Genomic DNA, 15,411 nt, shown 5'->3' on the forward strand with positions numbered 1-15,411 from the left:
TTCCCGGTAAGTAACAACTCAAGCAGTATACTGCAGAAAAGCAACGGGCAGTGAGGAGAAATATGTTCCGTCTGGAAAGCGAATGATTCAGAAGTAAAGCTTTAGTGGAGAGTGAGATGGTGCGTCTGATATGAGGTGGATGTGAACAGCACCATAATAAGCTCTGTGGCGAGGACAGAGATACGAGGAGAGGCTGAGAGACGGGTATGATGAAAGCTGCCTGCAATGTGTGGAATATGTTTACTCAGGACATACAGCTATACTGTATATTGATTAATGCACCGATCAAAGAGCTGTATTAGAGCCAGGGAAGGATTCCGAAATCTAACATACTCTAATTATTTGTTTTCTTCAGGTTTCCTTAATAGCTGAAGAGGGAGCTAAAACATATGAAGAGTTAATTTGCAAAAACCGATAACTCTATCTGTATTATTTCAGAAATCACAGGGGGTTTTTTTTATTGCACATTCCAAGTAATACCAATCAAACTGCAGTCGGGTGGTTTTCATTAAGTAATAATAACTTAAACAAATACAGGTAATTTACAAAATTAAAGTTCATTGAAAGTATGTTTTTTTTAGCATATTAAAAGTTTGTTTTATAACAAAAGCAGACAACCCCAACAGTCGTTTTTTTTTTGGCGAAAGCAGATAACTCCACATTTCATGTTTTAGAGTTAAAAAAAAACAGAATTGTCTGAAACAGTTTGAGCAGCTCGAGCAGCACAGATTTATAAGTTACTCAATCAAAACTCACGTTTGGACATTCATGACAGTCACTCTGACTCAAAATGAGCCAAAATAGTGGCGCATCTGATCCTATGATGAATGAACTGACTCGGTGCTTTTATTTTGGATGCGATTAATCATATGCTACTTCATATGCTCTAGACATCCACGTTTCTGAAGACTATAAGACCATTTCAGTGGGGAACTTTTTTCATCTCTAAAGCAGCGGTTCCTGACCACAATGCTGGATTCCCGACCACAGCAAATTTAGCTCGTCATCTCTGTCTGACAGGACATTTGAGGTCTTGGAGTATCTACAAATGAGCTGATGGCCAGAGTCAGGTGTGTTTGATTTAAAGAGATGTGCAAAATGTGCAGTGTTGAGAGGCTTGGCTTCAGGAACATGGTAGAGAACCACTGATCTAAAGAAGCATACAATTGCAATATAACCAACCCAAGAACCTTATAGAGCCGAAAGGGTTTGTGGTTCTTGAAGAATGTGATGATCCTCAAACTGTTGAGCATTTTCTCACATCAGTGGCATGTGTGACAACAGACTTTAGCAGCAGATTTGTGCCGCGTGCAACAGTCAAGCACAGAGACGGCGCAGCAGCATGTGTCGTCACGCTGAGAGCTGTTTAATTCTGCTCTCTAAAAACTACCTGTCTTGTCGAACGTGAGCTAACAGTCTTCAGAAGCATTGCTCCTCAACCTCTCGCGGCCCAGTAGAGCAAGAGCAGCGATAAACACTTGCTTTTCCATTCGAAGCGACTCTAATGTGAAGTTTATGTGCCAGGCTGCACGTCTGCGGTGCAGTGACACTTTCATTTTGCGAGCTGAATGATACGACCCCTAGCTCGGCACAATGTAGGCTCCGGTAATGCTTGACCAAACTGAAGGGAGGAGAGAACGGTTGAGCTTTCCACTTCACGTCACTCTCGCAGTCGCCCTGTCTCTAGTCCTCTTATCTCAGTTGTTATTCACACATCTTCTATAGTTGAAGTGACATATTGAAGTAGAATGAAGACAGTTTCAGAGCAACAACTCTCTTTTGACCCAAATTGGTGTTGTAGGATTGTCTCGCCTCGAAGGAAGGTTTAAATGCTTCCCATTATAGTTGAGGTAGTAGGGTTTGCGTTTGACCACTTGATGTAAGTTTGTGTCCTGTGAAGCATTTTATCATGGTACAAAACCGCTAATATGTGGGGACTTTGATGTACAGTGAACCAGGGTGATCACTGAATGATCACTATTTTTATTAGCCTTGGTATTTATATGGTCCTTCAAGGTACTCCTTGTGAAAAAGAAGTGCTCTTAATCATATTGAATGCACGCTTGTGCTTCAAATCTTATATTTAAAAAATATATTTTTCGAAATAAAAGGCCACTTGAAATAAAGAGAGCAAACATGCAAGTGTCTGAAGACATTACATTTGGTTCAAGTACAGTATAAAGTACATTATTTTCATAATAAGTACTCTTTAAAAAAAAATGCTGAGGTGTACTCAAGGGACATCAATGAATACAAATGGTAAATGGTAAATGTCCAAAAAAAAAGATAAAGGATAAGTTATTATATTCAGCTTGGGTAACACCCATGGGACAGTATATACTTCTGAGTAGGAAGACAGTTTTGGGATACATCCCGGCACCTTTGACACACTATTTTCAGTGTACTATGATTTAAGGAGCACTAATTATCATCTTGAATACTATTAGAGTAGATGGTTGGGATGCAGCAATAGTTTTGTCATGCATTAATATGAAAATCGTCTTTTTGGCATCTTTGACTTGACTTTGAACTTGCAATGAGTGAAGTATGGTCTTCATAAATGTTTCATAAATGACCACTATTGATATCCTACTCATACAATATTTATTGTGTTAATATTAGTAAAATATGTTATTATTGATAGGATCTGGATCTAAATATTGAGTGGTCAGCAGCATCGTATATAACATTTTTTCGAAGTATGTTAATGGAGTTGTTTATCGACCTTGATGCAGTAATACCGCTATTCATGCAGTTTCACTTGATAGCATTTTAATTACGGATAGTGATGTATCCATTATTAATAGAAAGAGTAATGTGGACGCTGTGGGCTTTGTGTTTAGTTGTCATCTTGATGCACAGTTAACATCACTTGTAATGACAAAAACCCAGTATATTTTCATGTCATTGGAGTTCCTGGCTATGACCTGAATTTGTCTCATGTTTCTTCTGAATTCTGTAGATCCCCCACCAAAATAATCTGTTCTGTACAGAACGAATACAAATAACTGAAGATGCTTGCTTACAAATTAGTGTCCCATGTGGTATATGAAATAAGCAGCATGAAAGTTTGCCAAAATGTCTGTAAATGTGTCCATCCCATAAGTGTGACACCCAAGATATGTCAAAATCTGTTCTACCCTTTTCTAAAATTGTAGTGTTGAATGCATTCGTCAGCAATGCAACCCTGTTACATGAGTTGATATAAGATATATATTCTAATTCTGGTGTACATTGCATCCCCCCCCCCAGAAAAAAAGGTTTCTACTTTAGCTCCAGAACATCCCATAAGAATTCAGTGATTATAGCTAATGATGAAGAAGGCCATCTTAGTCTTTATTATATAGTGCAGATGTGTGTTTGGGGGAATATGGGAATATCATGAGGGAATAGGCATGCAATATACAGTGCAGCAGTAAAAACAGCCTCATATTCTTCAGCTGGTATATGATTGCACGCAACAATCATTTAATATAACGACTCCCGTGATAAAACAGCCCTTAATGTTACACATCCCCAATCACATTTGACAGTTACCAACAGATACAACGGGCTGGAAGCCTCCTTTGACTTTATTCAAACATAAACCAGCCCAGATGTAAGCAATGCCACTGGACACTTTTCTTTCAGCTGCCAGGTTTAATTCTCCATTCACCAGATGTGTGTTTCCTCACGTCTTGGCACTGAACACAAGTGCTTTCTGAATAACAGCCCTGCCATAAACTTCTTTGGTTCTTTGGTGATTTTTAAGGCTCTATTATTGTGTCATTTAGCAACAATCCTATAAAGCGTCCATCTGTTCCTCTTGGTGTTCTGGAAGCAAACCGCTGTGACTTTTTTGCTGATGCAGTTGCCTATGTTGGCATATGCTGTCATTATTTATGTTCCCCTTGATGCATTAAATAATTCTGCAGTTTTTGCACCTTCAGTTCAGCACTGACTATTTGGAACTCTGCTACTTTAAAAACCAATAACCTCTGTATGATTGCTACTTAACTACTTTTTTAAGTTATGTTTTTGACTCTTTATGTCTTCATTGGATGCGGCAGCAAAGGGGGGACGGGATCGGCAGCTGTATTGCATATCAGAGCGCAATACAGTGACGTGACATGTGGCCAAGTATGGTGACCCATACTAGGAATTAGTGCTCTGCATTTATCCCATCCTAAGTGCACACACACAGCAGTGAACACACACACCATGAACACACACCCGGAGCAGTGGGCAGCCATTTTATGCTGCGGCGCCCGGGGAGCAGTTGGGGGTTCGGTGCCTTGCTCAAGGGCATCTCAGGCGTGGTATTGAAGGTAGAAGAGAGTGCTGTACATTCACTCCCCCCACCTACAATCCCTGCCAGTACGAGACTCGAACCCGCAACCTTTGGGTTATGAGTCCGACTCTCTAACCATTAGGCCACGACTTCCCAAAAAAAAGAGTGGACTAGTAAGTGTGCATATCTATGGCTGGCAGAGAGTGTTAGTTAGTATAAATCAAATATAAAGCAAACATATGTTTCAGTCAGCCTCTGGGAGACATTTGGTCAGTTTTAGATTCCTTGAAGTTGATCGCATTTTTTTTTTTTTGCTGTATGTAGGATATTGACACCTACCTGTTTTGACAGTAGTACACTTTAGTCAAATACGCACTCATTAAACTTTGACAGCTGGGGCGCCGGCTAAAAGCCATTTTTAACGCATTATCAAGCCATTTTAATAGGTTTAACATTACATTACCAGCTAGAAAAATAAGCTAATTTGACTAGAGACTGGAAATATAAAACAGTAATCTGGTATGAGTCAGATGAGACTTCGTCATTCAGGAAGGGTGGATGGCATGCATTGTGAATGCAAAGCATTTTGGTTTTGCTTTTACACATTCACACAATTGCAAATTGAATTTGATATAGGTTAGCATGCAAGACTAATGACATGCACATACACCGGTTCGCAGTTTATGGACCTACGAAACATCTTCTTGTTGCTGACAGACAGAAACAACTGAATGTGATCAACAATGTTGTGGGTAACGCATTACAAGTAACACGAGTTACATAATCAGATTTTTCTTAACGAAGTAACGCAAGTTACTTTGTTTTCCCATTTATTCACTGACACCTCTCCTTTCCCCCATGTATTAATTTCACTTTTGGTGTGAAAGGGCCTTTACAGTTGCCAAAAATATAACTTTGTGGTTTATTGTTATTAAAAAAATAAATAAGTAAGCCCAGCCCATGTGACAAAAAAGTAATGCAAAAGTAACATAATGCATTACTTTCCATAAAAAGTAACTAAAATAAACATAATTAGTTAATTTTTTTTTAATTAAGTAGTGCAATATTGTAATGCATTACTTTTAAAAGTAATGCATGATGCTTGTCGTGTCCATGAAGCACTCGGAAAATGGCGTCATGGATTCTAGCTAGTTAAAAGTTACTTTCCCAGCATTGAACAGTGGTAGAACTTATCTACTACTCGGTGTATCACATACTCTGCAATCTTATTGTGAACTAAATACATGAGGTCTGTAATTCTGCACGATTTCGGTGTTTATTATCTATGATTAAGTTACATAAGACATGTGTAAATGCAATCTTTGTGCACTTCATGAATAATGGCCATATGTCTGTTTTTCTTGTCTCCTTTGCACAGCGTTCAAAAATAGCAGTGTACGAAAAAATGTGGTCGTACATGAAATCGGCCGAGCCCTCCGTCTTTGCCAAGACCACGCCCGACGGGGTGGCACGGGTACGAAAGTCGAAGGGCAAATTCGCCTTTCTTCTCGAATCAACCATGAACGAATACATTGAGCAGAGGAAGCCCTGCGACACCATGAAAGTGGGCGGCAATCTGGACTCTAAGGGCTATGGTGTGGCGACCCCCAAAGGCTCAGCATTAAGGTGGGTGGAATAATATAACAATATTCTCCATGTTGTTATAGTATTCCACCTACCCTGATGTCCTGTGTTGTCATTTCCTCCCCCATCCCTAACCCCCCCCCCCAATCCCCCTATTTTGACAAAGAGGTAACGGTATAATGCATTATGAATGTTATTTAATTCACAATGATGCTTCTGATCAGTTCTCTCTTCTTTAAATGTTTGTCTTCTTTTCCAGATTTTTATCATTTCGAGACTTATCAGTGGCTAATTTAATCAATCATTTCACATTTGTGTGTGTGTGTGTGCGTCTGCCTCCCTTCCCGTCTCTCTGCTGTCTTTTTTGTCCTTCGATCTTTCTCTCGCTGTCTCGTGTGGCTGTCCTTCCTGACTGTCGTGTTGTCACTTTTAATTTAACAGTTCAACGGTTTTTCAATTTAGCTTGTAAAAGCTGCGCTGTCACTTGTGACGAATGTTAATTGCATGATGTTTGTTGTTGTTACTTTTCTTCTCAATGACAATGTCCCCATCCCGCACACTTCAGTTTGAAACAGCGTAACCCTCCATGCCACCTTGAATATTTAACACTTTCTTTGCTCTGAGCGTCTCTTACCTTCATATTCGTGAAATTCTTAACCAAATTGTGCTCTTTCAACCATTCTGATTACTGCTATAATTGACTCTCAGTAGTAGTAGCTCACCGTATTCAGTAACGTTACCATTACTACTACTATTCTAATGCAGTAGATTGCTCACAGACCTGTGCATTTTCTTACAAGTTATGTTTTATTGTTTCAAGAAATGCTGTTAACCTGGCAGTTTTAAAACTGAATGAGCAAGGCCTGTTGGACAAATTGAAAAACAAATGGTGGTACGACAAGGGAGAGTGCGGCAGCGGGGGAGGTGACTCCAAGGTCAGCCTCAATGTCACCGAAATCGGGTACCATAGTACAGAGTAATCGGCAAGCCTGTTATCCCTGAACCGAGCCAAAAAAACAACCAACAAAAAAAAACATGCATCCTTTCAGTGACCCCACTTTATCTGAGAGCTAAACCAGAACCCTGACTTGGCTAACGGAGGAGAGAAAATGACCAGTATGATTTTGTCCTACTGAGGAGAAGTCACTTTGTTTTTTTCGCACTTCACTTTAGCGTAGCGTTCACACACAGATGTTAGCGATGCTGTTTGGTTAGCAGCTGGAGCTGCGCTAGTTCATTAGCGATATTAGCGCTGAGACTGGTGAACTGTTCGTGTTTTAGGAATCAGAGAAAACATCCGCCTGGCAGACAGTAAAGAGAGACTTGAGATTACCTTCTCGCTTTGCTTCTGCTAGGCAGCTGACCTAGTCTTCTTAGTTAGTTTACTTTTTCTCAGATAGAATAGCAACAACTTTTCACCATTTATTCCAGAAGTTAAAGGGGGAAGCGTGTGAAGTCCCGCCAATCAGAGCAGTGTTTTAAGTGAAGTATGAGAGGACAAATCATTGTAACATCCAAAAACGTGTTTAATGTCTGACAGGACTAATAGACAGCATAGATCAGGACTGGTAAAACACTGACACAAACAGTGTGATCTTGAGTGGCTAAGAATAGTGCACATACATGAGCATTCCCATCTCCACACCAATCTAAGCACAGGATCAGAAGTCCATCACTTCGTTTGATCCTGGCTATTTGTCCTCCCTTCTCGAGGCCAATGTTAACCCACACAGCAGGGTATATGTGGGACGTGTTGGGCCCGGTCCAGCCCTTATTTTGTACTCATGCGGAGGTGAAGATTAACTGATGTGCTACCCTTAGACTTTCCAGGTCAATTCACAGCATACAGAAGGGCAAAATCACTTTTATATGGAACTGTTCGTGTTGTTTGTTTTGAGAATAATAGTCAAAATGGGGACACACATGATGGGGCTAACAGTGCTTTTTCATGTGTGTCCCAGACTTAAAAGTGTACAGCGTTAAAAGCCTCATTTTCAGGACCTTCAAATTTGCCAAAGTAGAGCACGGATGTAATTTGTATAATAAATGCAATATAGAGCATACGTTTTTCTCGACATGTGAAAGGATTTATGAAACCACTAAAAGCATTTCAATTTAACTCAAATTTCTTGCACTCCACCATAATACTTCAGTCTACATTTGCATAACATTTAGGATTGTAAATGCTAGCTTTTTCGCCACTTAAAATATACTAGATTTTGTTTGTGCTAGAATAGGTTGTTTAATCTCATTTTTGGGGAATTGGGGAAGATTTTTCATTTGATTTAAGTCAACATGAAATGGCATTCCGTAATGTGGGTGAAATTTTGTTAGGATTGTTGTTGGATGATCAGTTAGAAAACATTGATGGAAGGTATTTTTTTTAGCAATTTTTGCTATTATAACTTTTTTTTAATTAACTAGCATTAGATTACTGCACTGACTAATGCATACTAAGATTTTAGAAATTCTACATCACCCAGAACAGAAAAAGACCACCCAGGCTTATTGAAAAAACATGCTTCCAAAAATGTACCAACTGTATACATACAATTCACCACGGTTTCCAGCTGAAATGAACACTAGCAATACTAGTTATGACAAGTTAAGTTATGACATCGAAAAAAAAAAGTGCATGAGTCATAAACTAATTCAGTATCCGTTAAGACTATCGGTTAGGTTTAGGTTCAGGTTTAGTGTAGGTGCTTCATTAATCATAAACGCCATAGAACTTTAACCTTTTAGCGCCATTCAGCAGACATTTCATTTCTGATATGTACATCAGCCGTAGTTTTTTGTAAAACGTTGCCAGACTCATGCTCATCTGTTTTTGGATAAAACTGAACATAAAGAAGAAGCAACATAATCATAAAAGGTTGCCATAAGCATCTTTTTCCAATGAGCCTGGGTTTGAAAAAGGCATAAAAATGCCCACATAGCTAGTATAGCCTTGGTGACATGAATCAAAAGCAAAAACTGTTTCTGAGGAGGAGCAAGTCATTATATTTTGATACCACAAATGTGTATTCAGCCAGAACATAAGGCCAGTTTTGATTTCATGTTGACTTTAATTGTCATTTTTTTTCCATAGTTTCCTGAAAATGGGGCCTCACTAATAACATCTGTACTAGTTGTTAGGGAGTGGGTTTTTCAGTACAAACAAAAGCATTGTACCCCCTGCCTGTGGATGAAGGTGAAAGGTTATGCGAGCTTTCATAATCACCTTCTTTGTTCCAGCTCTCTGTTTTTGCAGTTTGCAGTGATTTGAAGCCCCCATTAGTCGACACGCAGTGGATGGGCTAGCTCTAATGATCTAATGCAGCGAGGCTGCAGTGGCGCGCCTGGACCCAGCCGCACAGCCAGCTGTGGAAAAACACAACAAAAGGAGAGAAAAACAGGAGAGAAATCCACATTAAGCCACCTGCAACAATACATGAATCAAAAGCAAAAACTGTTTCTGAGGAGGAGCAAGTCATTATATTTTGATACCACAAATGTGTATTCAGCCAGAACATAAGGCCAGTTTTGATTTCATGTTGACTTTAATTGTCATTTTTTTCCATAGTTTCCTGAAAATGGGGCCTCACTAATAACATCTGTACTAGTTGTTAGGGAGTGGGTTTTTCAGTACAAACAAAAGCATTGTACCCCCTGCCTGTGGATGAAGGTGAAAGGTTATGCGAGCTTTCATAATCACCTTCTTTGTTCCAGCTCTCTGTTTTTGCAGTTTGCAGTGATTTGAAGCCCCCATTAGTCGACACGCAGTGGATGGGCTAGCTCTAATGATCTAATGCAGCGAAGCTGCAGTGGCGCGCCTGGACCCAGCCGCACAGCCAGCTGTGGAAAAACACAACAAAAGGAGAGAAAAACAGGAGAGAAATCCACATTAAGCCACCTGCAACAAACAGACATCATGAGTCACACAACCCGTTCTCCTCTTGGCCCCTGGCAGCCCGCTGCCATCCTCGCTGCTGATAGGTTTCCCACTCCAGTCGCTCCAAACGCTCCGAGGATAATTACATTGTTAATCAATGTCTCTCCCCAAGCTAAAAGAAATGTTAGGACCACATAGCTAAATCAGCAGCAGCCATGAGAAATGTAAAGAACATTTAAGCGACTAATTATGTCTAGACGAGTGATGGCACGGCTTTCGATTATAGTAAAAACAAAACAAAATTCAATTTGAGAGGTTTTGTTACATTTTAGAAAAACGGCGTTCTCTAGCAACAGACTTAAAGTCAACATGGAATGATAATCGCAACCCATTTGGCTTGCAGTTAAATGTGACATTCTTCAAGAAAAAAAGTGGGACTTTATTTCAGTTAACAAGAACTGATTGCATATATCATGGAAAAAATAGTGCATGATTTACTTTGAGACAGAAGTTGCTAGTCAATTTCACAAGTAATTACAAGGAAACAGCAGTCAGCGGTGTAATTTTGAAGTAAACAGTCTAAAATATTATTTTTCATAGCATTTTTTCCCTGTAAAACATATTCCGTTCATCATAATGCAGTAACTTGATGACTGATTACAAAGGCAAATATATTTTTCTTTGGCGTATTGTGCAGTATTGCTTCTTTTGGAGAGTCTTGAGCAATAAGACATGCGTGTATATTATGAAAATATATTGATTTGATTTCATGTTGACTTTAATGAATAGCATTGCGTTAACTGTATATAATTGAAGAGTATTACACCAAATGGCCACCACATCAATCATTGATCACAATATAGTCACTGTTTCATTAGCCGCTAATGTCGTTTACAGTACCCGCAGCTACCGATTAGCGACACTAGCCTTTGACGTAGCGCGACTAGGCACCGGTTCGGTTAACTCCAGCACCCAGGTAACACAGTGTTGTACTTTGCAAATGCTTTGACTCATGTGTGTACGGTCTTGTTTACTTTTGTATGTGTGTTTGCCTGTTTGGTTTCTTTGTACTCTCCGCCTGTAATCCGTTCACAGAGTCCTAACGCCAGCTCTCCTCAGCCTGAGCAAAATACTACTGGTAATTTCCGTTGGTCTGTCAGTCAGTCGAGGGTTCCAGTGGAGATCCACATTCTCAGATGCTCAAATTAACCAAGACGCTTCTCTGCTTTTATAGCCACGCAGAAACCTGCCCGTTCTTCTCTTAACAGTGTATGCCGATTACTCAAAGCGATACGGGTAGGTCCTGGCACACTAGCTTAGCCCTGGTGAATGGAAGGTACTAGTCAGTATGCCTGCCACATGTGTGTTGATAATGGCCAGGAGCCCTGCTTTATCGCTTTGTAAAGTATGAAGTAGTTAAGACTTGAATAACATAAAATAACATAATATAATGTTATTTATGTTATTTCCCACGTGAAGAACTCCTGTAAACCTTGCAGTATTGAAACTCAGTGAACAAGGCATCTTAGCCAAGCTGAAAAACAAATGGTGGTACGATAAGGGTGAATGTGGAACCAAGGACTCGGGAAGTAAGGTCAGTCGCTGCAGGTCTTTTGTACTGATTCCAAAAAGTGCATTTTGACATATTGTTCATATGCAAGGAACAAACCAATAGTCAATATCTTGATTTAACTCATGTATTATAGTAGAATTAATGACTTGCGGCCACGCATAAGGAAACAATAATGACGCGTGGCCTAGCGTTTTGCACGATTCCCCATCATTTCCAATGCTCAGCTAAGGGGTGCTTATGAGACATATCTTTCTGTTGTTGTGTATCATAGTAGTTCTTCCAGTGAATGCCCTCAAATAAAGCCGTAATGATAAATCGAATGGGGAATTAGTTAAAAGTGCAAATTGATCAAGAGATTAGATTCATTTTTGTATACCAATTGTCTTTCTTGCTTATTTTCACTTGACTCAATAACCATTATGCTGCAGTTCTTACTCACCAAACTTCGAATTTAAAATTTGATGTATTAGTGTTGTTACTTATTTGTCTTTTACGCAATAAAAAGGCCCGTTCATTTATCGAACTCCTGTGGCTTAACTTAACCACGAAAGCATTTCTCATCGTGACAAACAGTTTCAGCGCAAGTTTCATTAGATGAGCAAAGGTTGACTAATCTTGTTTATAACGCAAAGGCGACGGTTCATTTGTAGCAATAGACAGAGCTGAAGAGTAAAAATGCAGCGGTTAAACGGCGGCTGTGTAAAACGAGCTCCATAAGCGGCAAATAGTGTAATACTAATGGACAAATTTTTAATGGACAAGTTTGGGGGGTAAACTGCAGCAGAATGGTTCTTAATTTCAGTACTCTGGTGTAGAAAATATGTCAAAATATAAATTTGAAGGTTAAAGGATGGAAAGGCAGTTGTTTAAAGTAAGGTTATTAAGTCAGAGGTCTGACCTGTACGTAACTGACCAGCTTCCTCAGATACATGAAGAAGCCAATGAGAAGAGCAGGTTAGAGAAACCATCTACATTCACCAGTTATGGTCCTAATTGACTCATAGACTTTAGACATAGATGGATATTTTCTCTCCATTGGAATCTAGATTCCTCTGGTAGCAGTAGAAATGTCATTTATAGCCAGTAGTCCTGCTTGATAGAACATGTGAGGAGTTGAATAGGATAGTGTGTTTTGTGTCAGGATTGCCACTGTAAGATATGCTAACTATGTCCCTCGCTTCTCTTAGGACAAGACAAGTGCACTGAGCCTGAGCAATGTTGCTGGTGTCTTCTATATTCTGGTTGGTGGACTAGGGCTGGCCATGATGGTGGCTTTGATAGAGTTCTGTTACAAGTCACGTGCAGAAGCCAAACGGTTGAAACTCGAAAAGAACGTCCAAAACTATAAGCCAGCCCCGCCAGCCAACACCCAAAACTTTGCCACGTACCGAGAAGGCTACAACGTGTACGGAACAGAGAGCGTTAAGATCTAACGGTAATGCCTCTACAGTGACAGTGTGTGTGTGTCTGTGTGTGTCTGTCTGTGTGTGTGTGTGTGCGTCAAAGCCGGAGATTGTGCTTGTCATTAATTCCAGATAATCGAATCAATGGAGAAGCGTTCCGGCTGATTTTTCCCAACGCTGGCTTGTTTTCAAACGGTTGCATCAGTCAGACTGCGCTACGAAACGCATTCTGCTAATATTTGTACTCTGGCAGAAAATAGTCTGAGATATCCATGTACTATATGTGTATCATTTGGCCCTGAGAAAATATTTGGGAAAAACCAAACCAATACAGCAGAAATGGGACAGGAACAGACCCGTTGTTATAATCACCTAAAGTATTGAATTACATCAAATCAGAGCACTTTTTTCTTTCACATTCATCGCTGTGAAACAAATCTTGGTCATATTTCACTCTGAAACCAAGAGAAAATTGTATTCGGAACACAAAGCTATATTTTGCATTGTGGCATTATTTTCAGAAGCACTGAAGTAATGGAATTCATCCTGTCCAGACAAAATGATTGGTTTGGTTTGGTTTTATTCATAAATCAAATATGCTTTAAATTAAGGTGTACACCATACTAGTCAAAGTATCTTATGCTTACAAAGGCTACATTTATTAGATCAAAATTACAATATTACAATGAACTGTTTTTTTTTTTTATTCGAATGCATTTTAAAATGTCATTTATTCCTGTGAAGCAAAGTTGAATTTTTCTAATACTATGTATTTCCAATTTGTTGATTTGGTGCTCAATAAACACCTTTTTTATTATTACTTTTGAAAACAGTTGTACTTTGTAGAAACCATTTTTTTTCTTCGATTAATAGAAAGTTCAAAAGAACAGCATTTATGGACGTTTTTTTGTTTTTTTTGCAGTAATGTAGAAGTCTTTATAGTCATGTTTTAACTGAGAGTGTCTTTGCGGCATAAAATTATTTCTTTAAAAAAAAAATCTGACTAATCCCAGAATTTAGAACAGTATTGTATACTTTAATATTGTCACCTCAAAAGTAATGAGAATTGGGTGAGGTGCTAATCGGAGAGAAAAGAAAAAAAAAAACTTTTTCTATGCACACGTCTTTCTTTAGATTTTGGCGTGAGATATGATCAGGATGTGTTCTTGGCAGAATTCTGTGTTGTAATATATCAAATAAATACATTATAGATTTTTCACTTACATTATTGCTGAATGTTCCTCTAAACATGTTGCATTTAAAATGTTTAATGATTTAACACAGCAGCTGAACAGATCAGAGGATAAATGATAACACGAGGCAGAAACAAACACTATTTTCCCACCGCGCGATACTCTCTGATGTGTGTGTGTGTGTGTGTGTTTGCAGAGCAGCAGTCTGGCAGCGTGGTGTGTGACACCTCACAGAGACGGCTGGATCTTCAGCAGGGCTCGCCCCCTCTCTCCATACACATCATCTCCAGCCGACACAGCACGCTCACACAAGACCACAGCCCGGCGCAAGAATTGGAATCGATTTCTTCAGTGCCTTATGGAATATTCAGAGTATCACACTGATGCAAACTCACGGCAGAAGCATCGCATCACTCCAATCACTCAAACCCACCATCATCATCATCATCATCATCATCCCTATGAAATAAAAACTCCATGGACAGCGAGAAATAAAGCCATCACTTGCGATCTTAGCACACCGAATGAGCCGATCTGACTCGAGACGTCTTCTCTGGACTGTGTGGGACCCGGTGGTCGAGCAAACGCTCGTAATACTGTAAATTTGCTTTCACACTCGTTCAGTCGGTGTATTCATTTATCAGATCATGGATCGTTTCAATTCCAGATCAGGATCTTTGTGAGCCGGTCGGATATATGTTGCAGTATATCGTGTGCTTTTCTTTCGTCTGATCTATATTTCTCAGAAGTTCAGAAGCTATAAACCCCATTTGACCTTCAATAATGGTGAGCTTCAAAAAAAAAAAAGCCAAAAATCGCCACACGATTTCATTCATTCGCACACACACACACACACACACACATGTACGAACAGACACGAACTTCCAAGATTTTGTAGTTATCACAGCATACTGTACAAGAAACTGAAGCTATAAATCAGATCACATTATTGTAGATAAAACGCAATTCACAAAAGGACATGGCTTTTACGACGTAGTATTTGATTACCTCACGGTTTTCCGAATATAATTCGCACATGAAATCAAGCTTTGAGATTTAGTTTTATTTGACGAGCATTATCAGTGTTTGGTGAATTATTTAGCAAATGAGACTAGGATTAATAACATTTACAATAGATTTATAAAAGGAGCTGACGGGAAGCTAGCACATTTACATTTCGCTGTGACATTTTTTTTGTGCTGGAGAGAAGGAAAACCAACTGTGACTCCACGGGACCGAGGCTCTGGCCCATCCCGTGACCATGGACAGATCGTTTTATAACGAAAAGCTTTTAAAAGACTACAAACGTGGAACACAAACCTGTACATTTCTAGTGAAGGATTCACAAGCGAGTGACTGAATTCCCAAATTTTCTATCTGCATGCGAAAACTTGTGATTGCCAAGTAAAGCCCTGCGACTTCCATTAGATTCTAGAGGGTCGGTAGAAATTGGGTTTCAGCTTTCGTATCTTGACCTGTTCCTGACCTGTAAAACTGCACTTCAGCCCAGAGGC

At 39.5% G+C, this 15,411-nt stretch overlaps 1 protein-coding gene across 8 annotated transcripts in view; it reads left to right on the plus strand.

Moving 5' to 3' along the window:
• The window catches only part of gria3b (glutamate receptor, ionotropic, AMPA 3b), a 134,481-nt gene extending 119,422 nt beyond the window's left edge, over positions 1–15,059 (plus strand). The window contains exons 13-16 of one of the 8 annotated variants that reach the window (XM_016251356.1): positions 5,649–5,896; positions 6,675–6,789; positions 12,489–12,736; positions 14,094–15,059. In XM_016251356.1, the coding sequence (XP_016106842.1) occupies positions 5,649–5,896; positions 6,675–6,789; positions 12,489–12,734 (609 nt within the window). In that variant the 3' untranslated portion in view covers positions 12,735–12,736; positions 14,094–15,059. Of the gene's footprint in view, positions 1–5,648; positions 5,897–6,113; positions 6,790–9,091; positions 9,276–11,207; positions 12,737–14,093 lie in introns of those variants that run through there. The other 7 variants (XM_016251358.1, XM_016251357.1, XM_016251362.1 and 4 more) reach the window with 7 other exon arrangements.
• The last annotated feature ends 352 nt before the right edge of the window (positions 15,060–15,411 follow it).

Source organism: Sinocyclocheilus grahami, unplaced genomic scaffold (assembly GCF_001515645.1).
Source record: "Sinocyclocheilus grahami isolate Dianchi unplaced genomic scaffold, SAMN03320097.WGS_v1.1 scaffold1040.1, whole genome shotgun sequence".
NCBI lineage: Eukaryota > Metazoa > Chordata > Actinopteri > Cypriniformes > Cyprinidae > Sinocyclocheilus > Sinocyclocheilus grahami.